Here is a 22,737-nt window from a genome sequence, read left to right on the forward strand (position 1 = left end):
CCTGCCTGCCTGCCTGCCTGCCTGCCTGCCTGCCTGCCTGCCTGCCTGCCTGCCTGCCTGCCTGCCTGCCTGCCTGCCTGCCTGCCTGCCTGCCTGCCTGCCTGCCTGCCTGCCTGCCTGCCTGCCTGCCTGCCTGCCTGCCTGCCTGCCTGCCTGCCTGCCTGCCTGCCTGCCTGCCTGCCTGCCTGCCTGCCTGCCTGCCTGCCTGCCTGCCTGCCTGCCTGCCTGCCTGCCTGCCTGCCTGCCTGCCTGCCTGCCTGCCTGCCTGCCTGCCTGCCTGCCTGCCTGCCTGCCTGCCTTTTAAGTTGGTAATTCTATTTCAAAAGGCTTATTTAAAATTAAATTACGTGTAATTATCACACTAAACCACTCTTTATTGGATATTTCTTAAGTTAAAAATTTAAATGGGTTTAATTTTATGATTAATTCTTTTTCTTTATTTTATTTGAATGAATATTGTGAATGAGATATATTTTTTTTTATATTTATCGTGATCGTGGTACCCGATTGTATATTAATATTTCACATTCACACATCTCAAGTTCAAGTACAGAACCGACTACGAAAACAATTAGAGTACGGTTATCAATCGAGTACTATTACAAGCGGAACACGAATATTTAAAAAAAACATAAATCTCTTCTTATAAAAGTAGCAAAGCCAAACGATAGTGCGATTTATCTTTCCTAAAGCGCCATCTATCGGCGAAAAGTATAAACTAATAAAAACAAATAAAATTAACATTCGTACTAATTATTTTATTTGAATGAATATTGTGAATGAGATATATTTTTTTTTATATTTATCGGTTTACTGCGGTTTACTGAATGACTTTTCTTAGATATTATATATTAATGTAACTATTTCAGAGATTCGTCTTAGCTCACTCATTACTCGATTTTCGACTCGTAGCCGGATTAGGACTATAAGAAAGGGTGAGTTTTATTATCGTTCCTTATTAGCATCTTAAATCCCATTCATATAAATCATTCAAAATTGTCTAAGCAAGGCTTATGATATTAATTTAAACGTAAATGAACTATTTCTGACTATAATACAGCGTCGCAACGAGCAGTTGCAGTTGAAAAGTACCAAGGTCGGAGCGTCTGCTGGCAGTGGGGGAAGGGGAGTCCCCGGGCCAAGATCGACTAATATCGGCTTGCTGCAAGTCCTTAAGAGATTTTTTTTTTTTAATCATATTACATTATATTTGTATTTGTGCTCTCACTTTAATTGAATCTGTTATATTTTATAATAATTTACATATGTTATATGTTCCCTTCTTTGATATGAAAACCGGTGTACTCGTACACATTACTCGACCACGGAGGTCGTCGTACTTTGCTTTAGTAGATATATATTCTGATTATTAAAGTATATATTCTGTGTAAGATATTTCAGAAAAATATGATTTCTTAATTTAACACTATGAGTGTTAGAATTTAATTCTGTTTGTCTGTTGGTTTGCTGCCGCTAATTTTGAAAATGACTTTACCACCGTTGATGCGATTTAACTACTGTAGATTACTGATATTGACTTTCAAAAACAATATTGAATTGATTACTTTAATAAATAACTCATGATTACCCAATACAAGATGATATTAAAAATAAAGTAGTTGAATTAATATTTATTGATTTTTACTATGGATATATAAAAATAACAATAATTGTGCTCTCTTGACATATTTTGTAATTAAACTGGTTTGAAATAGTGTCTACTGTGTTTCTTTTCTTTTAATAAAGTTATAATGGAATAGGCATTTGTCTTCCATCTAACCTGATGGAAAGTGTAGATAAAGACGAAGATGGTACACGCCCATCCAAAAGAAACCTGTTCACTCTTTAACTTAAAGGCTCCAGAGTTAAGAATCGGAAAAAATAGACGCAGACAGGTCGTTCTAAATCTTGGCGACACTTACCAAAAACGACCTGTCTGAACGATCCACTAGTCTGGAATAACACTCACTCACTCTGGCGTCGAAATAAAACAACCAATGATATGGATCGTGGTACCCGATTGTATATTAATATTTCACATTCACATTTCACACATCTCAAGTACAGAACCGACTACGAAAACAATTAGAGTACGGATATCAATCGAGTACTATTACAAGCGGAACACGAATATTTATAAAAAACATAAATCTCTTCTTATAAAAGTAGCAAAGCCAAACGATAGTGCGATTTATCTTTCCTAAAGCGCCATCTATCGGCGAAAAGTATAAACTAATAAAAACAAATAAAATTAACATTCGTACTAATTATTTACGATATCAAACAATAGCGTGATTCGGTATATACTCAGCGCCATCTATCGGAGAATAGTACAAATCAACAATTATAAAATAAATCAAAGTTTATATCTACTAGCCATACCAACCAAACCATAGTGCGATCTAAATGACACACAGCGCCATCTAGCGACAAACAGTGTAACAATTATACACTGTCAAACCGTTTAGTTCGACTTTTGGGTATGTCAGCAATGTATGGGTGAAACATTTGGTCGTGTATGGGTGAAATGTTTTCTCATGTAAGCGACTTTTTGTCCTTTTTAAGAATATAATGTATAACCTAAACCTATATATTATTGTTTGGTGGCCCTAGTATATTCACGATTTTATATAAGTTTTCTATTTGTTAACAAGCGTAATTTAAAAAAAAATAATCTACGTACATATTTGCATATCATTTTATATTTCCATTATTTATTATTAATTCCTAGCGGAATCACAGGGTAAAAAATAAATAAATAAACAAACATTGTGCACTTTAGTACGCCAAATGTACAAAATGTAAATGCTAATGTACTGATCAATGGGCAATCGATGGATCTAATTGATTCAGATGAGTTTCTTGGTTACTGTTGATGTCAATGCATGCAATGGGTCCGTATAAACGGTTTGACGAGTAGACTGAGTTCTGCAGCATTTGCGGTAAAAAAATAGCTTATTTACCGATGCTGATACGGCGAATAAGTCTTTCTAAGTAAAGTCATTCAATAATAGCGAAGACTCCTACTCCCCAGTCTTCTTCGGCGAAGCGAGTCAGCAGCACTGTTCTCTCGTTGCCGTTACGCAGCATTTCTTTGACACAACGTTTTCACAGAACGAGACCATTTGCTTCCAGCAACTCTCGCCGTCGGTTATAGCATTTATCAGGCTAAAGGTTGGAGTACGTTAGACATCTAAATTCTGCGATTTTTATAGAACATTTACCAAAAATGTAATCTAATGTCAGGATAAAGAACTATTCGAGGATATCCATCATGTACGCAGAAATTTTTGGTACGCATAAATCCAAGCGGCCAATATGATAAAGTTTTAATGCTTTGGGATTCGAGAAGAGCGTTGCAACATTTGTTCGATGCGATGAAACGAGCTCATAGCGACAGAATACGGACTGTATACATCTCATGGATGACGCATGCCACATCTCATGGATGGAGATTATAATCGTACTCGACGTACTCCCCTCGCTGCCCCGCTTGCCACGTGACGTGAGGACACGTGAACCACACAGTAACCATGGCAACCCGCTTCGGAGACACCTGCGTGCGCCGGACACGACGCCGACGTCGGGACTTGAACGCAGCAGGAATACGGATGTATAAGATGGGGCGTTATAATATTAATCGCAATTAATTCGTTTTATGTTAGTCATACTATTATACAAGGTAGCCTTATGAGGACTAAGTAGTCATCCTATAAACTCGGTCGGTAGGTCATTAAAACGAAAATAAAATTATAAAATAAACAATAGTTATTTATAATTAATGTCTACATTTTCGTTTGTTTAAGTTATTATATGTGCGCAGAAATCAGTATTGATTATGATGATAGGTGAAACATATTACATTCAATTAACTAAACTAAAAAGTATTATTAAGACATTAAGTTTAACAACATTAAAAGGCAGACGTTAACCTTTAAGACAATGTTTGAGAGGGATCAACTGCAACCTTTCGAAGTCGTGGTCATGATCGAATTATTTAGCTACAAACGACTTACACGAAAAATTCTATCAATAAGCCTCTTTTCTATTCTAACATTTGTGTATTCGCTTATTGTTCTGGAATGAATTTTACATAATTTGATTGTCTCGTTGGTTGTCGGGCGAAACGCGTTACAAGTTACCGCCAGCTCGCCCATTTGTTGCTTTGTATTTCTAAAATAACAGCACGCGGAGCATTGGAGCTGTGACCGCGCCCGCCGGTGACCATGACGCGACCCGCTTCCAGAATAGCTCGCGTCGCGCGGGCGGCGGGGCGGGCGGCGTGTCGCCGGTCGCCGCTCGCCAGGGATGCGCTAAAAATTTAGATTCGAAATTCCGATTCAGATTTAATGTCTGTATACTATAACTATGTTTCGTAAAAAGTATTTAGATAAATCTTTAATACCCGATACAGGTTATGTTCTTTCATAACAGCATTATCGGAAACAGATTGTCCGTTGCCCACCATAAGTTCTATAAGGACACTTTAGGTCTATTTCCTTCTGTTTCTTTTATCGATATAATAATTGATTGTCAAAACAATACTCTCACCTCTCTACCGAGGCAGTCTCGCGGCGACCACGCGCGCCCGACGCGACGCGCCGCTCGTCAGTCTGGCCCTGCGCGTGCGCCGTGCGTCGTGCGCAGTTATGTGTTCGAGCGACCACTACGTTTGCGTCGTGTTGTTATTGTTATTTTTACGGACTTACGATGCGCAGACACTTCAAATAGGCAAGAATGCTTCCAATTTTATTCCCAAAAACTTGTGTCGTCTCCTCAATAAAAATACTAAATAAAATAACATTTATTTCATAAAGGTTATTTTAGATATGTATTATGTGTGCGCCACTTCGGTCACATTTAGAAAATTATTATATTTGCATAATGGACGTGGTCAGGCGTGGTGGAGTCTCGGCCCGAAATCGCAGTGAAGCTGGTAGCGGCCGTCAACGCTGTGCTGCGCGACCACGACGGCACGCTGCTCGAGGTGCCCGCACCCGTCGAGCCGCAGGAGCCCCTCGCTGAGCCCGGACAAATATGTTTACAAGTAAGAGAACGACTCCCTAACAAGCCTGATAACTGCCGTTTCGTATGAGTTGTTGTTGTTGTAGTTTGCCAACCACATGAGTTGACTTGTAGGCCGGTCAAGGCGCAACCGCTGTCGTCGGCGGCAGCGCGGGCGCAGACGCGGCGGCGCGCGCCGGGCTCGGCCTGCTCCTCGCTGAACCAGCCCCCGAGAACCGACACTTGTCGTCTGCTCTCGAACTATACCCGCACTTCGATGTTCTCGCCCGGGTAATATTAAATTGATATTGTTTCCATTTATTGAAAACAAAAATATGCCTAAATGGAACTGAAGTAATTACGACCTTCCGTCGACGAAATAATATGCCAAGATACGAGTAAGACTCCCCCGGGGTTCGATTGTTAAATATTTTTGTTTTGCACATGTGGTGTTGGGATAGCTAGGCGTGTGCGGCACTATGCGAGGCCAAGGACTGGCAAAATGCCGTGGTGCTGCACGAGGGGAGCGCACGCGTGGCGCCGCGCCTGGCGCCCGACACGGACGCGCTGGCGCTGCGGGCGCGCCAGCTGCCGCCGCCGCATGATGACAATGCGCTCAGGTTACACGATGTGTTTTATTTTATTTCAGTTTCCGAAAGTAAACAGTACATAATAATGCTAGGTAAAGAAAAAAGTAGTGGTAATTACAAATAGTAATTATTAAAAAGAAAAGTGTCGTCCAGAGAATTATCGATAGCGCAATAATGACACTGCAACTGTCGTTCGCAGAAATCTCCTGCTGGTTCTCAAGAAGTTGGGCGCCATTAACTTCATAGTGTGGTGTGACGCAGAGTGCAGCGTGCGCGTGCTGGACGCGGCGCAGCGCGTGGGGCTGCTGGCCGACCGGCACTCCTACGTCCTGGCCGCGCTCGACCTGCACACGCTGCCGCTCGCCGACTACAGCTACGGGGGCGCCAACATTACTGGTCCTCTACTGGGAAACGCCCCGCGTGCGCTGCTGTGTCGACACGTCTCAATCACTACATAAGCATATCTGGCGCTTACAGGTCTGCGTATCTTTAACGCGGAATCCAGTAAAGTTTTGAAAGCGATGGGCGCCTGGCGGGAAGAGTACGCTAAGCAACTTGGCGAAACCGGGAACGAGGAAGAAATTGCCAACGTATGTATTATTTTATAAGTAGCCTTTTGTCTTCTATACCTTTGAACTTGTTTCACTACATTTTTATCGAAGGCACATCAGCTATAATATTCAAACGTCTCGCAGATCGCGGACAACCCCCCGACCGCAGTCCTCCTGACGTACGATGCGGCGACAATCGTAGCCAAGGCGATGAAGTACCTCGACCTGCCGACGGACGAGCCCGGCTCCTGCGACCGCGGGGCGGCCTCCTTTCACGCCGACACGCTTCTAAATTATTTGCGTTCGGTAAGGAGCCGCCGAGCTCGCGCGGTCTTATCGGTCGATGAGCTCATAACTCTCGAAACGTTAAACCACGAGGACCACTCGCGTCGAATAACAAAAAGACATACATACATCCTATTAATCGAATGTTCATGCAGGAAAAGTGGGAGGGTGCGAGTGGGCCGCTGGTGTGGGAGGCGGGCGGCGAGCGGCACGAGGTGCTGCTGCAAGTGACAGAGCTGGAGCGCGGCGGGCGGCTGGCGCCCGTGGCGTCGTGGGCGCCGCACGCCGGCCTGGCGTGGCTGCCGCGCGCGCTGGCGCCCGCGCCGCCCGGCGGCCTCATGACCAACCGCACCTTCGCCATTCTCATCGCCGTGGTATAGAGCTATTCTAACAATAAGGTCGCTGTTTTAATATTTTTTAGAAACTATCATTTTTGTAATGTCGATATTTCAGAATAAGCCCTACATAATGAAGAAGCAGTCATCAGATCGTCTCTTCGGTAACGATCGATACGAGGGTTTCTGCATCGAACTCATCGACCGACTGTCGAAGCTGCTGCACTTCAACTACACGTTCGTGGAGCAGATGAACGGCGCGTACGGCGTCCGCAACAAGACCACGAACCAGTGGAACGGCATGATGCGGCGTCTAATGGATGATCCCGTACAGTAGTTTTGTATTTAGTGCAAAAAACTTTGCCATCAGCATCAAGTACTATAAGAATTACATTCTGTAGGCACTTACAAAATTACTTAAATGTTTATTTATTTATTTAATATGTGGGAAACAAACAGATATAAAATATAATCAAATTACATATCTAAAGATATCACATTATCCAGCGAAGTTTCCACCGATTGAAATTTATAAAAAGTAATCGTTTAGATCGATCAGCTCTAAGCTAAAGAATCCTGTGATTACTTTAAGTTAACTTGTATATCCTCAATACGTTACAGGATATACAGTTTGCGGTGACGGACCTCACAATAACGGCAGAGCGCGAAGAGGCGGTGGACTTCACCACGCCCTTTATGAACCTCGGGATCAGCATCCTGTTTCGAAAGCCGACGCAGCCAGAACCCGCGCTGCTGGCCTTTCTTTTGCCTTTCTCAAACGGGGTAGGTATATTATAATATAAAATCTGTATCCTTTATTAAACTTCGCAGAACGAAACTATATTAAAATCAAACAACATGAGAAATGAATATGATTAACAAACGAAATAAATATATATATATGACTGTTAAAATTATAAGCTTGAGTTTGACCGCAACCGTAGGTGTGGTTGTGTCTGGGGTTGGCGTACCTGGGCACGTCACTGGTGCTGTACGTGGTGGGGCGGCTGTGCCCCGACGAGTGGCAGAACCCCTACCCCTGCGTGGAGGAACCGCCGGCTCTCGAGAACCAGTTCACGCTCGCTAACGCACTCTGGTTCAATCTCGGCGCCGTGCTGCAACAGGGCTCGGAAATTGCACCAGTGTAAGTTTTGTATTTTATATCGCCTAAAAGCTTCACCAAAACCTACCTACTGCTCTTATATAATTATTGTTTACAGTTATTAATTTCGGGGTATTTAATATGTTTTTTATTTTTATTTTTTTATTTTGTATTCGTACATTTAGAATCTTCTATATATATAAAAATGAATTGCTGTGCGTTAGTCTCGCTAAAACTCGAGAACGGCTGAACCGATTTGGCTAATTTTGGTCTTGAATTATTTGTGGAAGTCCAGGGAAGGTTTAGAAGGTGAGTAAGTATGATAAAAATGCTAAGAATATAATAAAAACAACAAAATTGTTTTTCCTTAGAAATAGATTTATTAGAGGATTTTTTATGATTATCGATGTTAGACAATGAAACATAAATGTTTTAAAATTTATTTTGCATTATTTACATCATCGTTACATCAATTTTTCGAATTTATATATATAAAAATAAGTGGCATTTTCGATGTCACTTTATAACTCAAGAACGGGCTCACCTATCCAAACCAAATTTTCAGGGGTTGTTCGGACTATTTAGTAGATGGTTTATGTGAAGTTTGCACAAAATCGGTCGAGTGGTTCTCCATTTATCACATTTTTTGTAACAAATGAATTCAATAAATGACGGGTCATTTTGTTAATGGAGATTTTTTAGACGGGGAATTGTACTGTCAAAATAAAAATAAGTATTAATTAAAAATGAGTACACTGATCCACCAGTTTCAATAGGTAATACGAATAATTTCAATTTATTATTATAAAAAAAATACATTTAAACGTACAGTATGTGCATTTATTTTCATGTCTAAATATGCAGAAAAAGGTTAGTGCCATGAATTTTTATTTGTATCGATTGATGGTTCGTCCACTAGCACAAAATTATATCTCGAGATATGGTAAACTATATCATCAGTGCATCGTTGACATGCATGCCAAAATAGAAACTGACCGTCTTAATTTTAATTGTTAACAAAGCAAAATTAAGATCCGAAGAATATATTAACTGGCAAAATGCGATAGCGAATGATGCTAATGTAAATGACATCGGGCGATTGACTATATTGCCATCTTCGTTCATTAGTTGCCCACGGCATATGAACGAATATGCACAAGACGCAATTATTCTGTGGTCGACATAATCGTATAATGGTCGACTTGATCTGTTCATTACATTTACATGTAATCCGCAGTGGGATGATGTTAAAAACAATTTATTTGAAGAACAGTCGACTACTGATCGTCATGAAATAACAGAACGTGTTTTTCGGCAAAAATTGAAAGCACTTATAGATTTAACTGTAAAATTATGTATATTTGGAGAGGTGCCATATGTACTCCACTGAATAGCAAAAGAGGGGATTCCCTAATGCAAATGTATTAATTTGCCAGTTCCTTAAAATAACTCCGGATCAAATTGATAATGTTATTTCAGCTGAAACTCCAGATCAAACTCTTGATCCAGAGTTATTTCACGTTGTCCTTAAAAATATGAAACATGGTTCATGCGGTGAGCTACATATGAGTTCGTTACATCTATTTCTCGAATTTACTAATTTCTTCCAGTGGCAAAAAAAACGCAGATGTTAAACCATTACACGCAGTGAAAATGTGGTCCCATGTGGTCCTATTTTAATTTTATCCAATTCTGATGATGAATGAATATGGATACCATATGAAAACCACATAAGTCTTAAATTTGCATTATGCATGTGCGCGATAAATAGGTAAATAACTCAAAATCACGCAAGCAATTTTGATGATTCTTTTTTTATTAGAAAAGATATACTTCAAGGGTACTGTTATCTGTTAAGAGGTGAAAGTTTGGTTAGATTCTGAGCATGGGATCCAAAGTAACGAAACTCTTCAATTCTGAGGAACACGTTAGCGATACTCGGCAGAATCTTATATGGGTTACTTGGTCATATGAGTTAGTCATAGTGAGTTTTCGTAACGTGTTCAAGTAATACAAGTCAACAACAACAAGTCATAGTCGAATGTGATAATCAATGCAACTCCTAAACAGCTTACAGCGAGGGTGCGGTAGGTGGGTTATTGTCCTTAGTAAAATTTTAATGTGCTTACGTTCGTTGCTGAATTTCAACATGATTTGTGACCTTATGATGTACGACATACATTAGCTCTTTTGCAAAGTTTTTTTACTAAGGTCAATTAAATAAATAAATATGAGACAACATCACATGCATTAATCTGATCCCAATGTAAGTAGCTAAAGCACTGTGTTATGGAAAGTCAGAAGTAAATACGGTACCACAAACACCCAGATCCAAGACAACGTAGAAAACGAATGATAATCTACATCGACTCGGCCGGGAATCGAACCCGGGAAAGCGGAATGGCGTACCCATGAAAACCGGTGTAGACAGCACCCGACCACGGAGGTCGTCATATTTGGAGTCGGTGTCAGCTCTTGGCTGGCTTGGTTTTATACGATAATATACTGACTCGATAACAACAACAACAATAACAATAATTGTAATTACGTTAATATAATCGTAAATCGACTTTTGAGTACTCTAATGCTTTTCATTTTATTTTACTTAGGAGGACTCTGATAAATATTTTGAATACGCAATTATTTTTATTACTTTTTAGTGCATATTAGTTTGTTTTAAAATATTGTTTTATTTGAAGTCGGTTTTTCTTTTTGTTAAAATTTTAATTTATGTAAGTATCTAATCGTTGTAACGTGACTATTTATGAGCAATATAAATCAGACAATATTTTCAAAATATTATAAGCAACATCACCATAATAAAACTTGACCACCTATATTATTTATCTGTGTTGTATTTAGTAAAATTATATTGATTTGTATTGCAAATGAGTTTCAAATTAAAACTTATGGTATGGCCAGTTTACAATAAATGGTTTTGCAAACTTTATGTAAGGACTTAATTATAGCGACCTGGTAATTTATCACACAACCACATGATTCCTGTCGCTTTTAATGTAAGTATCAGTTATTTATTGTTACTGTTAGATCACCAGTGTCGCTGCGTGCAATGGTTTCTATGCTCATCACATTTGGACTATTTAAGTATTTCGATTGTGGCAGTACGAAGTTTGCCGGGTCAGCTAGTCCAGTAATAAAATTATGCAAACCCTGCGAAGATTTGCATAATTCATGAAATAAAAATAAAATAAATAATTCTCGAATCGATACGGTGAGTTTCGTCTGCAAAACACTGAATCGAGTGTCGAGTGTACATAAATTAAATATAACTAGTGACAATGGTAGGGGTTAAAGTGACAATAGTAGTGGTGACCGATGTTTACGCAGCAAATGTACGAGAAAGGAGATAGTCTGATATGGACACTTCTAAGGCCAACAGCTGCCCGCAAATCTCTGTCTCGTGAACAAGACATTCGTAGATACTGTAGAAATATCGAGCTCCACCGAACAAAAATAAAAATAACCATGTTAATTTAAAATCTTATATTTGTTTAGATTTTTAATGTTTATTATTAATGTTACTCAGCGCGTACGGTACACGTGCGGTGGCCAGTTGCTGGTGGATATTCGCACTCGTGATCACCAGCTCCTACACGGCCAACCTGGCCACGCTGCTGGCAACCAAGTCGTCCACGGAGCTGATCAAAAACGTGCGCGACCTCGCCGACAACGATCAGGGCATCACCTACGGGGCGAAGGCCGGCGGGTCAACTTATACGTTTTTCGAGGTTTTTGTACTATGATTGCAATCATGTGGTGTACCCACGTACACAGAGGGCAATAACTGTAAAAGTACTAAATTTGTATAAAATTTCTCAGCGGTGAAGGAAAACATCGTGAGGAAATCTGCATGTGACAAATTTCATAGAAATTCTGCCACATGTGTATCCCACCAACCAACAGCGTGGTGGAATATGTTCCAAAACCCTCTCCTCAAAAGGGAGAGGAGGCCTTTAACCCAGCACTGGAAATTTACAGGCTGTTGTTGTTGTTGTATAAAAAAACGTGACCACTTTTTTCAGCTTTCTGAAAACGAGCTCTACCAAAAAATGTTCCAGAAAATGAAGGAACAGGAAATGCCCAAGAGTAACGAGGCCGGCATTCAGAAGTAATACATGATTCATTAATACATTCTCGTTCAGCGTTTTGTACATAAATTGTTTATATTCGCTTTTTCTTATTTTCAGAGTTATGACCGAAAAATATGCATTCTTCGCCGAGTCTACCACAATCGAGTATACAGTGGAGCGCAACTGTGAAGTCACAAGCGTGAGTCACACTGTGTCTGAGCCGAGTGCGATTGCTAAGAATGATGTGTACGTTTAATATAAATACTTCTATCACAATGTCCAGGTGGGGGATCTTTTAGACAGTAAAGGTTACGGAATCGCCATGAAAAAAAGTAAGTACTTTTCGATAAACTATTGCTCGACAAATTGTTATAATATTACTAATGGGTGAGGAACGATAAAAATATTTTATAACAACTAACGTTGCGATCGTTATCAGCTTAGCACCCACCCGTCCCCGAATCACGTGAATATTGCATTATAGACTCAGAATACCGGCAGTCTCTGAACTTGGCGCTGCTGAACCTGCAAGAGGCGGGCGTCCTGCGCGAGATGAAGTATCGCTGGTGGAAGGAGATGCACGGCGGTGGCGCCTGCCAGGTACCGGCTCCGATAGATACGAGGATTCGAGTGCTTCGTTTCACTTCAGATTTTGTGAAGTACTTCACGTTGAGCTCCAATGATATATTAACGGAGCTGGTTTTTCGTGCAGCCGTCAAACGATTACGAAAGCGAGGAACTCTCCCTGGACAACTTCATGGGACTATTCCTCGTGCTGGTGGTGGGGTGCGCGCTGGGCGTGCTGGTGTCCTGCTGCGACCTGGCGTGCTCGGCGTGGCGGCACCCGCGCGACCCCGAGCGCTCGTTCCTCGGCAGCTTCTGGTCCGAGCTGCGCTTCGTGTTCCGCTTCGAGCAGTCGGTGAAGCCCGTGCGCGGCCCGCTCACGCCCGCGCCCAGCGCGCCCGCCTCGCCCGCCGCGCCCGCCTCGCCCGCCGCCTCCACGCCGTCGGCGCGCTCCGAGCGCACGGACGGCGCCGGCCCGGCGCGGCCGCGCACGGCGTCGCTGCGCTCGGGCCGCGCCAGCGCGCGCCGCTCGTCCATGCACGCGGCCAGCCTGCGCCTGGCGCGCCACGCCACCTCGCCCACGCCGCGCTGACGCGAACCTTACCGGACGTTTCGTTGACGTTCTGGAAATGTTATCATATGGCACTCGCTTCACGTACAGATAATATTTGAGGCGAGCTGTTTTAATTTGAAGCAGGAGTTCGACAGTACAGTAATGGCTTAGCGGTTAGCGTAGTAAATAAGTGTTATTGCTAAATTAAGTTTGTCATTGTTGTTTTATCGACTTTTATGTACTTTACTTTTTAAAAATAAAATAAATCAATTGTCTATGTTACCGCAACAGTCTCGTGAGTGTTTAAACCATCGTATAAATCGACGTTATCAACTTAATTTAGTTTAATAGTTCACAATTTCTATGTTAATGTTATATAATGTTAAAACCTTTTCGTAATAATAATTTATGTAAGTTCAAAGTCTGTGTGTGTATCATGTAATGCTAATACTATAAAGTAATGTTTAAAATATAGCTGTTTTTCTAATAATGATTCTGATATAAAAAAAATATTTTTACTACAACTGAGTTCTCCAGATACTGCATTACTATATGAATGTTAAGAACCTGTCCCATATCCGCGCTGGTGAAATATTTATATTAAGCTGCAAAAACGCAAAGTCAAGCCTGTACTCTGCAAATGCGGCTTACCTTACGGCCAGCGTCTTTTTTCGTTCGAATTAATTAAACATAATCTTATTTATAACGTACAACTTCGACGACTACTCTGTAGACATTCTGGAGATCTACAAACTCGGACTTAACGTCCTGTGCATCTATTAGAGTTTTGGCAGCTCTAGTGTTCATATGGACCGCCTGGAAACTACCAACTTAAATAATATGCGAGTTACATATTCAACGGAATTCTATAAAAAAGTTAGATGAATAATATAAATACGATTTATTTGATTTTATCACCAGCTCTGTTTGTTCAAATTGCATGTTACTATTATTGAATATTTATCAAGAAGGACCAAATCCCGCAAGTCCTGTCACTTTCGAGACTTGTAAGGCGATATAAGGTCTGAGGGTGCGAGTGATGGCTAGATCTATGTCACCGCTATGAAAAGGTCGATCGCAAAGAATGTTTCGAGTGTAGCCGAGGAGTCGGCGGTGACGTCATGGGCGGGGGAGGCTGCGCGCGGCGGCGCGGGCGGCAGGGCGCGTAGGCGCGGCCGTATCGACTCGGCGCGCGGCGGGCGGCGGCGAGCCAGCGGGCACGGCAGTCGGGCGCCCGCCGCCGCTCGCTCAGAATGGAGGCGCACCAACAGACCGCGCCGCCCGTCGCGCGCCCTCTCGTCAACCCCGATGAGTATGGTGAAGTCGACACCTCCAGGTGCGCGCACTCTTTCCGCACGTTCAGTTTTTAGTCCTCGAGCGTGTAAACCCTTTTCCCTTCGCCCTGTAATATCCTCTTCGCGTCACTCGTCCCGTTCCAATCGCAAGCCAAAACAATATTGCTTCAAGAAAATCTCTACATAACGGGCCACTACGCTTTGGAGCTATCGTTAATTATTCGTATTCTTAGACTTTTCAATGTTTTTCGCTGTTTTTTGACATTCGACCCCGAATAAATGTCTTTAATTTCCGTATACATTCCGAGTACCTACGTTGAGATACAAGCGATAGCTATACTACGTACTTACATATCTTATCGACATAATGTTTTATAATGGCGTTCATAAGGAACGTGACAAGGCCCACTCATTCACCCCATTTTATCTGAAACTTTTGAAGTTGTTAAATAGAATCATCTAACGGGAAGTACATGCCTACAGTTACACGTTAGTTTGGTATTTATTGATCTTAGCGTTACCGCGCTCGTCGCTAGAATATTGTTACAGGTGTGGCCTTGATAAAAAGTTTCGCCTTACCAAAATCTGACAAATCATTTAAAGTCCACACAGAGCCTAAATTATTAAAGGCATTCTTGTAATAATCCGAAATGGTAATTATTTTATATATGTCAAGGTCGATGACAAATTACAGTTAAATCTTTAGTAAAATTAAAATATTAGATTAGATTGTTCCCGTTCATTTGTTTCACTATGGTATTAGTTGCAGAGCTAGTTGTTTCTGAAACACATTGTACTGCTAGAGGTCAGATCGGTTACTTGAATGATAAGTATTTTGTGTAAAATTTAGTCATAAATGCCATTACTACATAAACAAATCTTAATATGTGTTTTTCTAACATTCTCTTCAATTAATTGCAAACAATAAGACGAAAAAGCGTTTTTACTGCATTTTAGAATTAATATTAAATACAAAAAGCGTACCCGTTAGAGTTTTCCCCAGCTGTAGGCAAATTATTGAAATAAGTCATATGGGATGCTATTGAAGCAGAAATAGCAGTCTGCAGCAGTGTCACTTGATCGCTTGTCAGCGTCTACCGCTGCGATCAAATAATGCACTCATGGCGTACTAAATAATCACACACCCTTTCAGGTACCCCGCGCCTAAAGAGGCAACCCACAAGGTCCGCGGCCGCAGCGACCTGCTCGAACTAATCTGCGGCGCGGGGACGGTCGACCCCGAGCTGCTGACGGTCAAGACGTTCTACTTCTTTTTCTACTCGGCCTTCGGCTCCCTCTTCCCACTGATGGGCGTCTACTTTAAGCAAATGGGCATGAACGCAGGGCAATGTGGCCTGCTGATCGGCACGAGACCTTTTGTAGAGTTTCTGTCGGCGCCGTTCTGGGGTGGCCTGGCGGATAGATGGCAGAAGGGAAGGACACTGTTGCTGGCGTCCCTCAGTGCATGGATAGTGTTCACGCTGCCCCTGAGTTGGGTGCAGCCGACGGCGGTGTCGTGCGTGCAGCCGGTTAACGACAGCGTGTATCGACTGGTGTCGCCGCGCTATGACGAAGACTGGCCTACATCCACGCGCCACTTCCGCTTGCCCTCAGCCGGCCGCGAGGGTTCGCCGCTATCGGTTTCTGATGCTGAAAACTATAACCCCGACACTAACTCCAACTGGGTCACACCGTTACATTCTTATATTGTATACAGCACGCCTGACATTCAGAAAACGTTTTTCCTGCTATTACTGCTCGTCGTCATTGGAGAATTCTTCAGCGCTCCGGCGATCACTTTGGCAGACTCTGCTGTTATAACGTTACTGGGAGAAGACGCCGACAGGTGAGATCCAATATCCAAACCTAACTGACGTGTCAATGTCACCTGATGAAGATGTAATTCTAGGATTTGATAATCTGAACTTTAAATTTTTAATAGGCCAAGCGACAATAACTGTAGAATCTTATTTAGAAACGAACAAGGGGTTGTTCGTTTCTAAAGGGGAGGATTTATAAACTTTTTTAAGTCGGGAAATAGGCGCTACTAGTTTTCATTTACTTCTCTATATATTGAAAACATACTAGGCTGGCTGTAAACATAAAAGTGTATTTTCATTAGACTGATAGACATCGCGCTCTGCACAGGTACGGACACCAACGGATGTTCGGCTCGCTGGGATGGGGCCTGGCGATGTTCTTTGTGGGTATCGCGTTGGACCACAGTACAGCTTTCAGCACGCATCCCTGTGGAGGTCCGCAGCGCTATGAGAAAAATTACACTATCTGCTTTGCTACGTTCTCGGTGCTGATGGGTGCTGCACTAATAACTGCTACCCAGGTTTACTATCTAACGTATACACTAACTAATGCTAACTCTAGCGCATTTGCTAACACAATATTAACTTTTATCATAACTTGTTTAGAAAGTATATTTTAACATTAACCTTATCATAACATTACAAAATCCGGCTACAACTGAAAAAGTTTAATTAGAGTTTTTGTAAAATACATGAATTAACCCCTCATACATGAATACAACATGAAGTTACGTGCACTAGATCAAGTTCAAGTACGAGACGATAAGCGTAGAGACTCCGCCGGCGCCCGCGCCCGCAGAGCCGACCCACGAAGAGCGCTTGCAAGAGCAACTGGCGGAACAGCTGCAGCTCCCCGGGCTCGACACGAGCGCTCCCCCGCCTCGACAACCGGCTCTGGAACATGCTAAGGTGAGCAGAGAGATACATTCCCGACTGACGCTTGTGAGAAAAGCCAACAACTTATTTCAACATTTGCTCTCAGGCTTTTGAGCTAATTAGTGGCGAAACACTTCTCGTTTTTACATTTGAATTAAAATTGCAATTGGAAAAAACTGTAACTAGGTCAAAAATTTAAATACATTTTATCGTCGGTCAACACAGATTGAGATTAGATTATCCATATTAAAAATGAAACTGGAACTGCGACTTCGACTACATTGCTACGACGAAGCAATCAATGACCAAATTGACCAGCGACACTACTCGATGAAATTGCAATCTCTAACAATACGTATATTTAATTTAATTTTGTATAAATTGTGACCTCGGCATCGTTTATTAACCAAATTAACCTGCCTTGACCATCAATAAATAAAACTTTTGCTATATACTTTTATAGAATCGATACAGAAAACACTCGAAATAAGCTTTTTGTTACCACCCAAAACCGGCGAGAGGCATGTCAATTAATTAGATACTTACAATAGCAGCAAATTATAATATTTTCTGCATGAAAATCAACGACTACTAACTCTGTAACGAATTGTTTTTCGAGTGTTTTCAATGATTTGCCTTTGCGATCGGAAACAGACTAGATATTGCACACTACGTATTGCCGCAGGTGTTCGCGCAGACCACTCGCGAGATGCCCGAGTGGGTGACGGTGCTGAAGCAGTTCCAGAACGTGAAGGCGGCCTCCTTCCTCCTCGTCGCCTGGTTCATGGGTTTCGGGATAGGCCTCATTTTTACTTTTCTTTTCTGGCATTTGCAGGTATTTACGCTAGCAATATAGTCTCACCACTTTAAAATGAAAATAGTCTTATATTATTGTGTACGTTCTATGAATATAGAATTTTTGAGTTTATTTATATTCAAAGAGATTTTAATTATAAAATGCAGTTCGTAGTTGTGTAATGGATGGCTCTCGTGACCGGCGCATTTTCCGCAGGACATTGGCGGCTCTCCCACGCTCTTCGGCGTCGCCTCCGTCATCAACCACATCTCCGAAATCTTTGCTTATTTCTTTAGCTTCAAACTCATTACGCAAATGGGACACGTTAAAGTAATTATATACAATTTGTAAAAGCGTAATTATTTCAATAGTAAGATCAATTTCTGTCGATATATTTTCTACTCGCGAATTGTTCAAACGTGCGTGTAGGTGCTGTGCCTGGGTCTGGCGGGCAACGTGGTCCGGTTCCTGTACATCTCGTGGCTCACGCTGCCGTGGTGGGTGCTGCCCTTCGAGTTCGTGCAGGGCGTGACGCACGCCGCCGTGTGGGCCGCGTGCTGCTCGTACATCGCCCACGGCGCCCCCCCCAACCTGCGCTCCTCCGCTCAAGGCGTATTGCAAGGTTGTGTCGTTAACGCAGACTTATCAGTGCGAATACATATTGCGATAAAACACACTGAATACCGAAACAGAGCATCATGTAACGCGATTAAAGCCTTCGATGAAGACTTCCTAAGACTAATCGTTAGTCTTTTTTCTCAAATGAAATAACTTTGTAATATATATATTTAAGTATATAAAAATGTACGTATCTTTAATCTACATATTACCGAAAACAATCCCTATCTATATTTATAAGACAATTTTTCAACTCAAAAGATACACTCTGACCATCGAAATGGGTCGTAAGCTAACTTTCACATCTCGCGTTTAGCAAGACGCACAATTATCACTTATTCTTGTTTAGTTACTATTCTCAATATACATAGGTATACTGATCAGAATTACAGTGCGCCCCGGACATTACATGCATCCTGCACTGACACAGCGTTCTGGCGCACTGTCAAATCTACTCGGAGACAATGAGATTTATGCAGAGACATATTCTTACTACTGAGTACTTTTTACTCATATGTTAACATACGAGTGCGCTGCTTGCACGTCGAGCATTATATACATTAACACTTACAATACATTTTGTTTGAGATGTATTTTTTTACTATTTTGAATAAACAAACATCAAACAGATCCGTTAGACCAACGGTCTTACGATACTTACTCATTAAAAAAAATACAGACGAATTGATAACCTCCTCCTTTTTGAAGTCGGTTGAAAATGACTTATTCTGCTCTGCCAATATGATACAATCTGAATAAGGTATTTTTAAACTACTTTTGTAAGTAGGACAAATGAAGTTTCAAATCTACGTTATTTTCAGAAATAGATTAAAATAATTTTCCTAGATACGCTTACATGTTGAATTCGGAAGTGAAGTCGATAGAGGCGCATTAAACACAAACGAATACCGAGCTAACCCCGGTCGCGCAGGGCTGCACCACGGGCTGGGGCGCGGCTGCGGCGCCGTGCTGGGCGGCATCGCGGTGGCCAAGTGGGGCACGACGCGCACGTTCGCGGGCTACGGCATCCTGTGCGGCGTCGCCCTGGCCGCCTTCGCCTTCGTGAACTTCCGCGGCGGCGACGCCGAGGCGCCGGGGGCCGGGGCCGCCATCGACGAGGAGGCGCGCGCGGTGGCCGAGGCGGGCGTGCTGGCGCCGCACGGCGTGCCCTCCAACCCGCTGCCCCGCGCGCTGTCCTCCACGCGCCTCGCCGACCTCGCGCATCACGACAACTACGGCGCTACACAGGTGCGGCTGGGACACATTCAAACGTCAATCTTATGTTGGAGAAGCATTCCCCGGATGTAACCGATGACTTGAGTTGTATCCTGTCCTCAATGTACGCCGCTTGTGTTGCAGAGCTACAGCGGCGCGGACAGCCTGAGCGTGCCGGGAGCGGCGCCCGCGCGGCCCGCCAACCCGTTCCTGTCGGAGCCCGCCTACAGATAGACACCTCGGCCCGACGCCCAGCTGTCGCCGCCTTCGGGCTCCACACAACAGTATTACTTTTCGCTACACGTGCTACCCTAGCGCACGCGCCGCCTACACCAGAGCAATCACTCGATCATATTCTGCCGGGTCACCCCGTGGCGCGGCGCCAGCCGACCGCTGCGTTGATGAATTTATCGTATAAGGCAGATATTAAGTAAAAACTGCACCGAATGGGACGCTTCCACGTCCCTGACATGCGTTGCGTTTGAGATACTTTAAAATTTAAATAGATTAAAATGACGTCTTATTTTAGAATTCGGAACTTCTACTGAAGCGAGAATATAAATTCTCTTTTTCTTTTAGGTAGGACCGATGTATCTTTTAAAATAAGTATGCACACATAGGCAGCTATATTTTAAAAACAAATTTATTTTGTTTAAATATTGAAATGCGTCTCTAAGCCGCCTGAGTGTGAGAATATTTCACATGTAGAGTGCATCGATGAAATTAAATCACAACGGAACAATGCCGTGTAGCTCTGCACACAGCGCGACCGTACGGTAGCAGCAATGCGCCGGTTATATGCAGCCGAGAGAGGCAAGCACACGTTTGTATGGATGCGACCTAATTATTAGTAGCACTAGTTTCCTACAGCACTCAGTTCTTAAATTTTGAGGGCTCTCGACGTATGGTGGCTTCAGTTTACAACGAATTATTTAGTGAACATGTCGCACGTAAACTCCGAGCTTCAGCTCAATGACAAACCGCGATTAAGACTTTATCACCACGATGACACTATCGGCTCCCCGCGAGGGTCGTAATGCGCCGAGGCATCCCCATGGGTGGCCCTTAGGACGTGTCGCCGCCAAACGTCGCGTCAGTCACGCTCCTGTAGATAGGTGTAAGATTTCGTGTTAGATATTAACGATTACCACCTATATGTCGATGTGATGTCTGTATTCTGACCGTAGTAGAAGTTAAACTTTATTTACAAAGTGGAATAACTCGCTTACTAAATGTATTTCTTGCTTCTTAGTGCGGCATTCGTTATTCAATGTTCACGCAGACCGCAGTCCCTCGGCGCGCCGACGCGATTACTATCTAATAGCTCAAACTCGCTGTTGTAACGTATAGTGCGTGCTATCGTTGTATCGTAAACTAGGTAATATATTTAAGATTATATAAAGAATACTCTATATTAATACGTTATAATATCAATTATTAAACCTACTGTTGACAACAAAGGGTTCCATCATTATGCAGCTATATCCTGGCCCAACCCTGCCCGTGTTGCGGGTCGCTCGCCGCAGCGCTGTAGCGCGAGGCCCTAGGCAGTCGGTTCATGTCGTTGTGTAAATGTACAAGTTTTGTAATCGAGTTCATATCATGGTGTGATGAGTTAGATGTACGCGTACGCTGCGTACGCTCGTAGCGGAGCCGGCGCCGCTCCGGCCCCGCCGCCGCCGCCGACGTCGACGGGCCGGCAGCGCCGCGCCGTTTCCTCTATATTTTTGTTGATAATGTAGACATTTAAATCGATAGACATATGACTATATGTATACATTTGTTGTAAAATTACTCTTAGCGACGTGAGCGCGGCACAGTTATATATTTTTGCACTGCGCGGGCGGCGCGGCGCGCTCGCCGCCGGCCGACAGGCGGCGCGGCGCTGCGCGGCTGCGACGATCTTCAATTTCAAATATATGATAATAAATGTTGAAATATTCATCTCGTATTTTATTGAAGCGCCATTCATACTCCTCTGTCTATCCCCACCCCGCTTCAACGTAAGCTAGTGCAAATAACATAAAACAGTTATGTTTTTCAATTTGCCATGTTTCAATGGCAACCTTTAGCTGTTTCCAGTGCTTCCCAGAACTCGATTCTTATAGCAACACTATCGAAGGTTCTGTTTCTTTTTATTTATAAAAAATTAGCGGGTCCGAATCCTGGGTCTAGGGAAAGTAGTAAGTAAAGGATTTTGAATCGTCAATGTTTAAACACTACCACCATTTTGAAAACCGGCATCCAGTGACAAGACATTTCTTGTAAATTTTTGTTCAATAAACTCGCAGATTTTAAAAGAAAAGGATTGCATCATCTGTAATCAGTACAATATATGTCGCAAGTCCTATTTAGAGAGTAACGTTAACCATATTAAGTAACAGTTTCGATGAATTTTATACATCAAAAATATGAGGAAATTCATATACAAATAGGAATGAAATTTGCAATCGTGAAAATTGCAAGCGGAGAATAAGAAGTTACAAAGTACTATTGCAGATCTTACTGGAAGACTAAGCCAAATGGAACAGCATTCAAGAGCTAACAACGTTGAAATACATAATATACCGGAACATAAATCGAAAAATCTAGTGACTATTGTGAAACAAATATCAAATACTACTGGCTGCAAATTGGATGAATCTGATATTCATCTCTGCACTAGAGTATCTAAACTAAATAAAACTAGCTCACGTCCACGCTCTGTTCTTGTTAAGTTTAGTTGCCCACGGGTTCGCGATGGTTTCCTCGCCTCTGCGCTTTCTTTTAATAGGAAATTTAAGGAAATAACTCAGAAATTAAACACGGGACATATTGGGATTGCTGGAGACAAAATACCGATTTATATAATGGAACATCTCTCACCGGCTTTGAAAGCCCTTCATGCAGCAACTCGTATAAAAGCCAAAGAAAAAAAATACAAATACGTATGGATAAAGAGCGGGCGTATCTTTGTGCGCAAGGATGATATATCTGAACATATATTTATAAAAAACGTGGAAACACTTGATCGTTTAAATTGATCTGTTCGCAATTAGATAG

The 22,737-nt window shown here is 42.5% G+C and overlaps 2 protein-coding genes across 2 annotated transcripts; both read left to right on the forward strand.

Annotated features, from left to right (window-relative positions):
• Positions 1-4,531: 4,531 nt before the first annotated feature.
• Positions 4,532-13,527, forward strand: LOC124543927 (glutamate receptor ionotropic, kainate 2-like). The gene is made up of 17 exons (XM_047122255.1): positions 4,532-4,731; positions 4,899-5,047; positions 5,140-5,295; positions 5,470-5,624; positions 5,794-5,990; positions 6,072-6,184; positions 6,290-6,451; positions 6,586-6,804; positions 6,884-7,093; positions 7,387-7,548; positions 7,710-7,909; positions 11,415-11,616; positions 11,911-11,996; positions 12,076-12,157; positions 12,242-12,290; positions 12,443-12,558; positions 12,671-13,527. The coding sequence occupies exons 1-17, from the start codon at positions 4,650-4,652 to the stop codon at positions 13,112-13,114; spliced, it is 2,784 nt and encodes a 927-aa protein (XP_046978211.1). The 5' UTR covers positions 4,532-4,649; the 3' UTR covers positions 13,115-13,527.
• A 769-nt stretch (positions 13,528-14,296) lies between these two features.
• LOC124543919 (major facilitator superfamily domain-containing protein 6-A) lies at positions 14,297-21,637 on the forward strand. The gene is made up of 9 exons (XM_047122246.1): positions 14,297-14,411; positions 15,524-16,216; positions 16,519-16,711; positions 16,932-17,099; positions 17,752-17,901; positions 18,079-18,192; positions 18,292-18,484; positions 19,412-19,728; positions 19,840-21,637. The coding sequence occupies exons 1-9, from the start codon at positions 14,329-14,331 to the stop codon at positions 19,927-19,929; spliced, it is 2,001 nt and encodes a 666-aa protein (XP_046978202.1). The 5' UTR covers positions 14,297-14,328; the 3' UTR covers positions 19,930-21,637.
• Positions 21,638-22,737: the final 1,100 nt, after the last annotated feature.

The sequence above is a fragment of the Vanessa cardui genome, chromosome 3 (genome assembly GCF_905220365.1).
Source record: "Vanessa cardui chromosome 3, ilVanCard2.1, whole genome shotgun sequence".
Classification (NCBI taxonomy): Eukaryota; Metazoa; Arthropoda; class Insecta; order Lepidoptera; family Nymphalidae; genus Vanessa; species Vanessa cardui.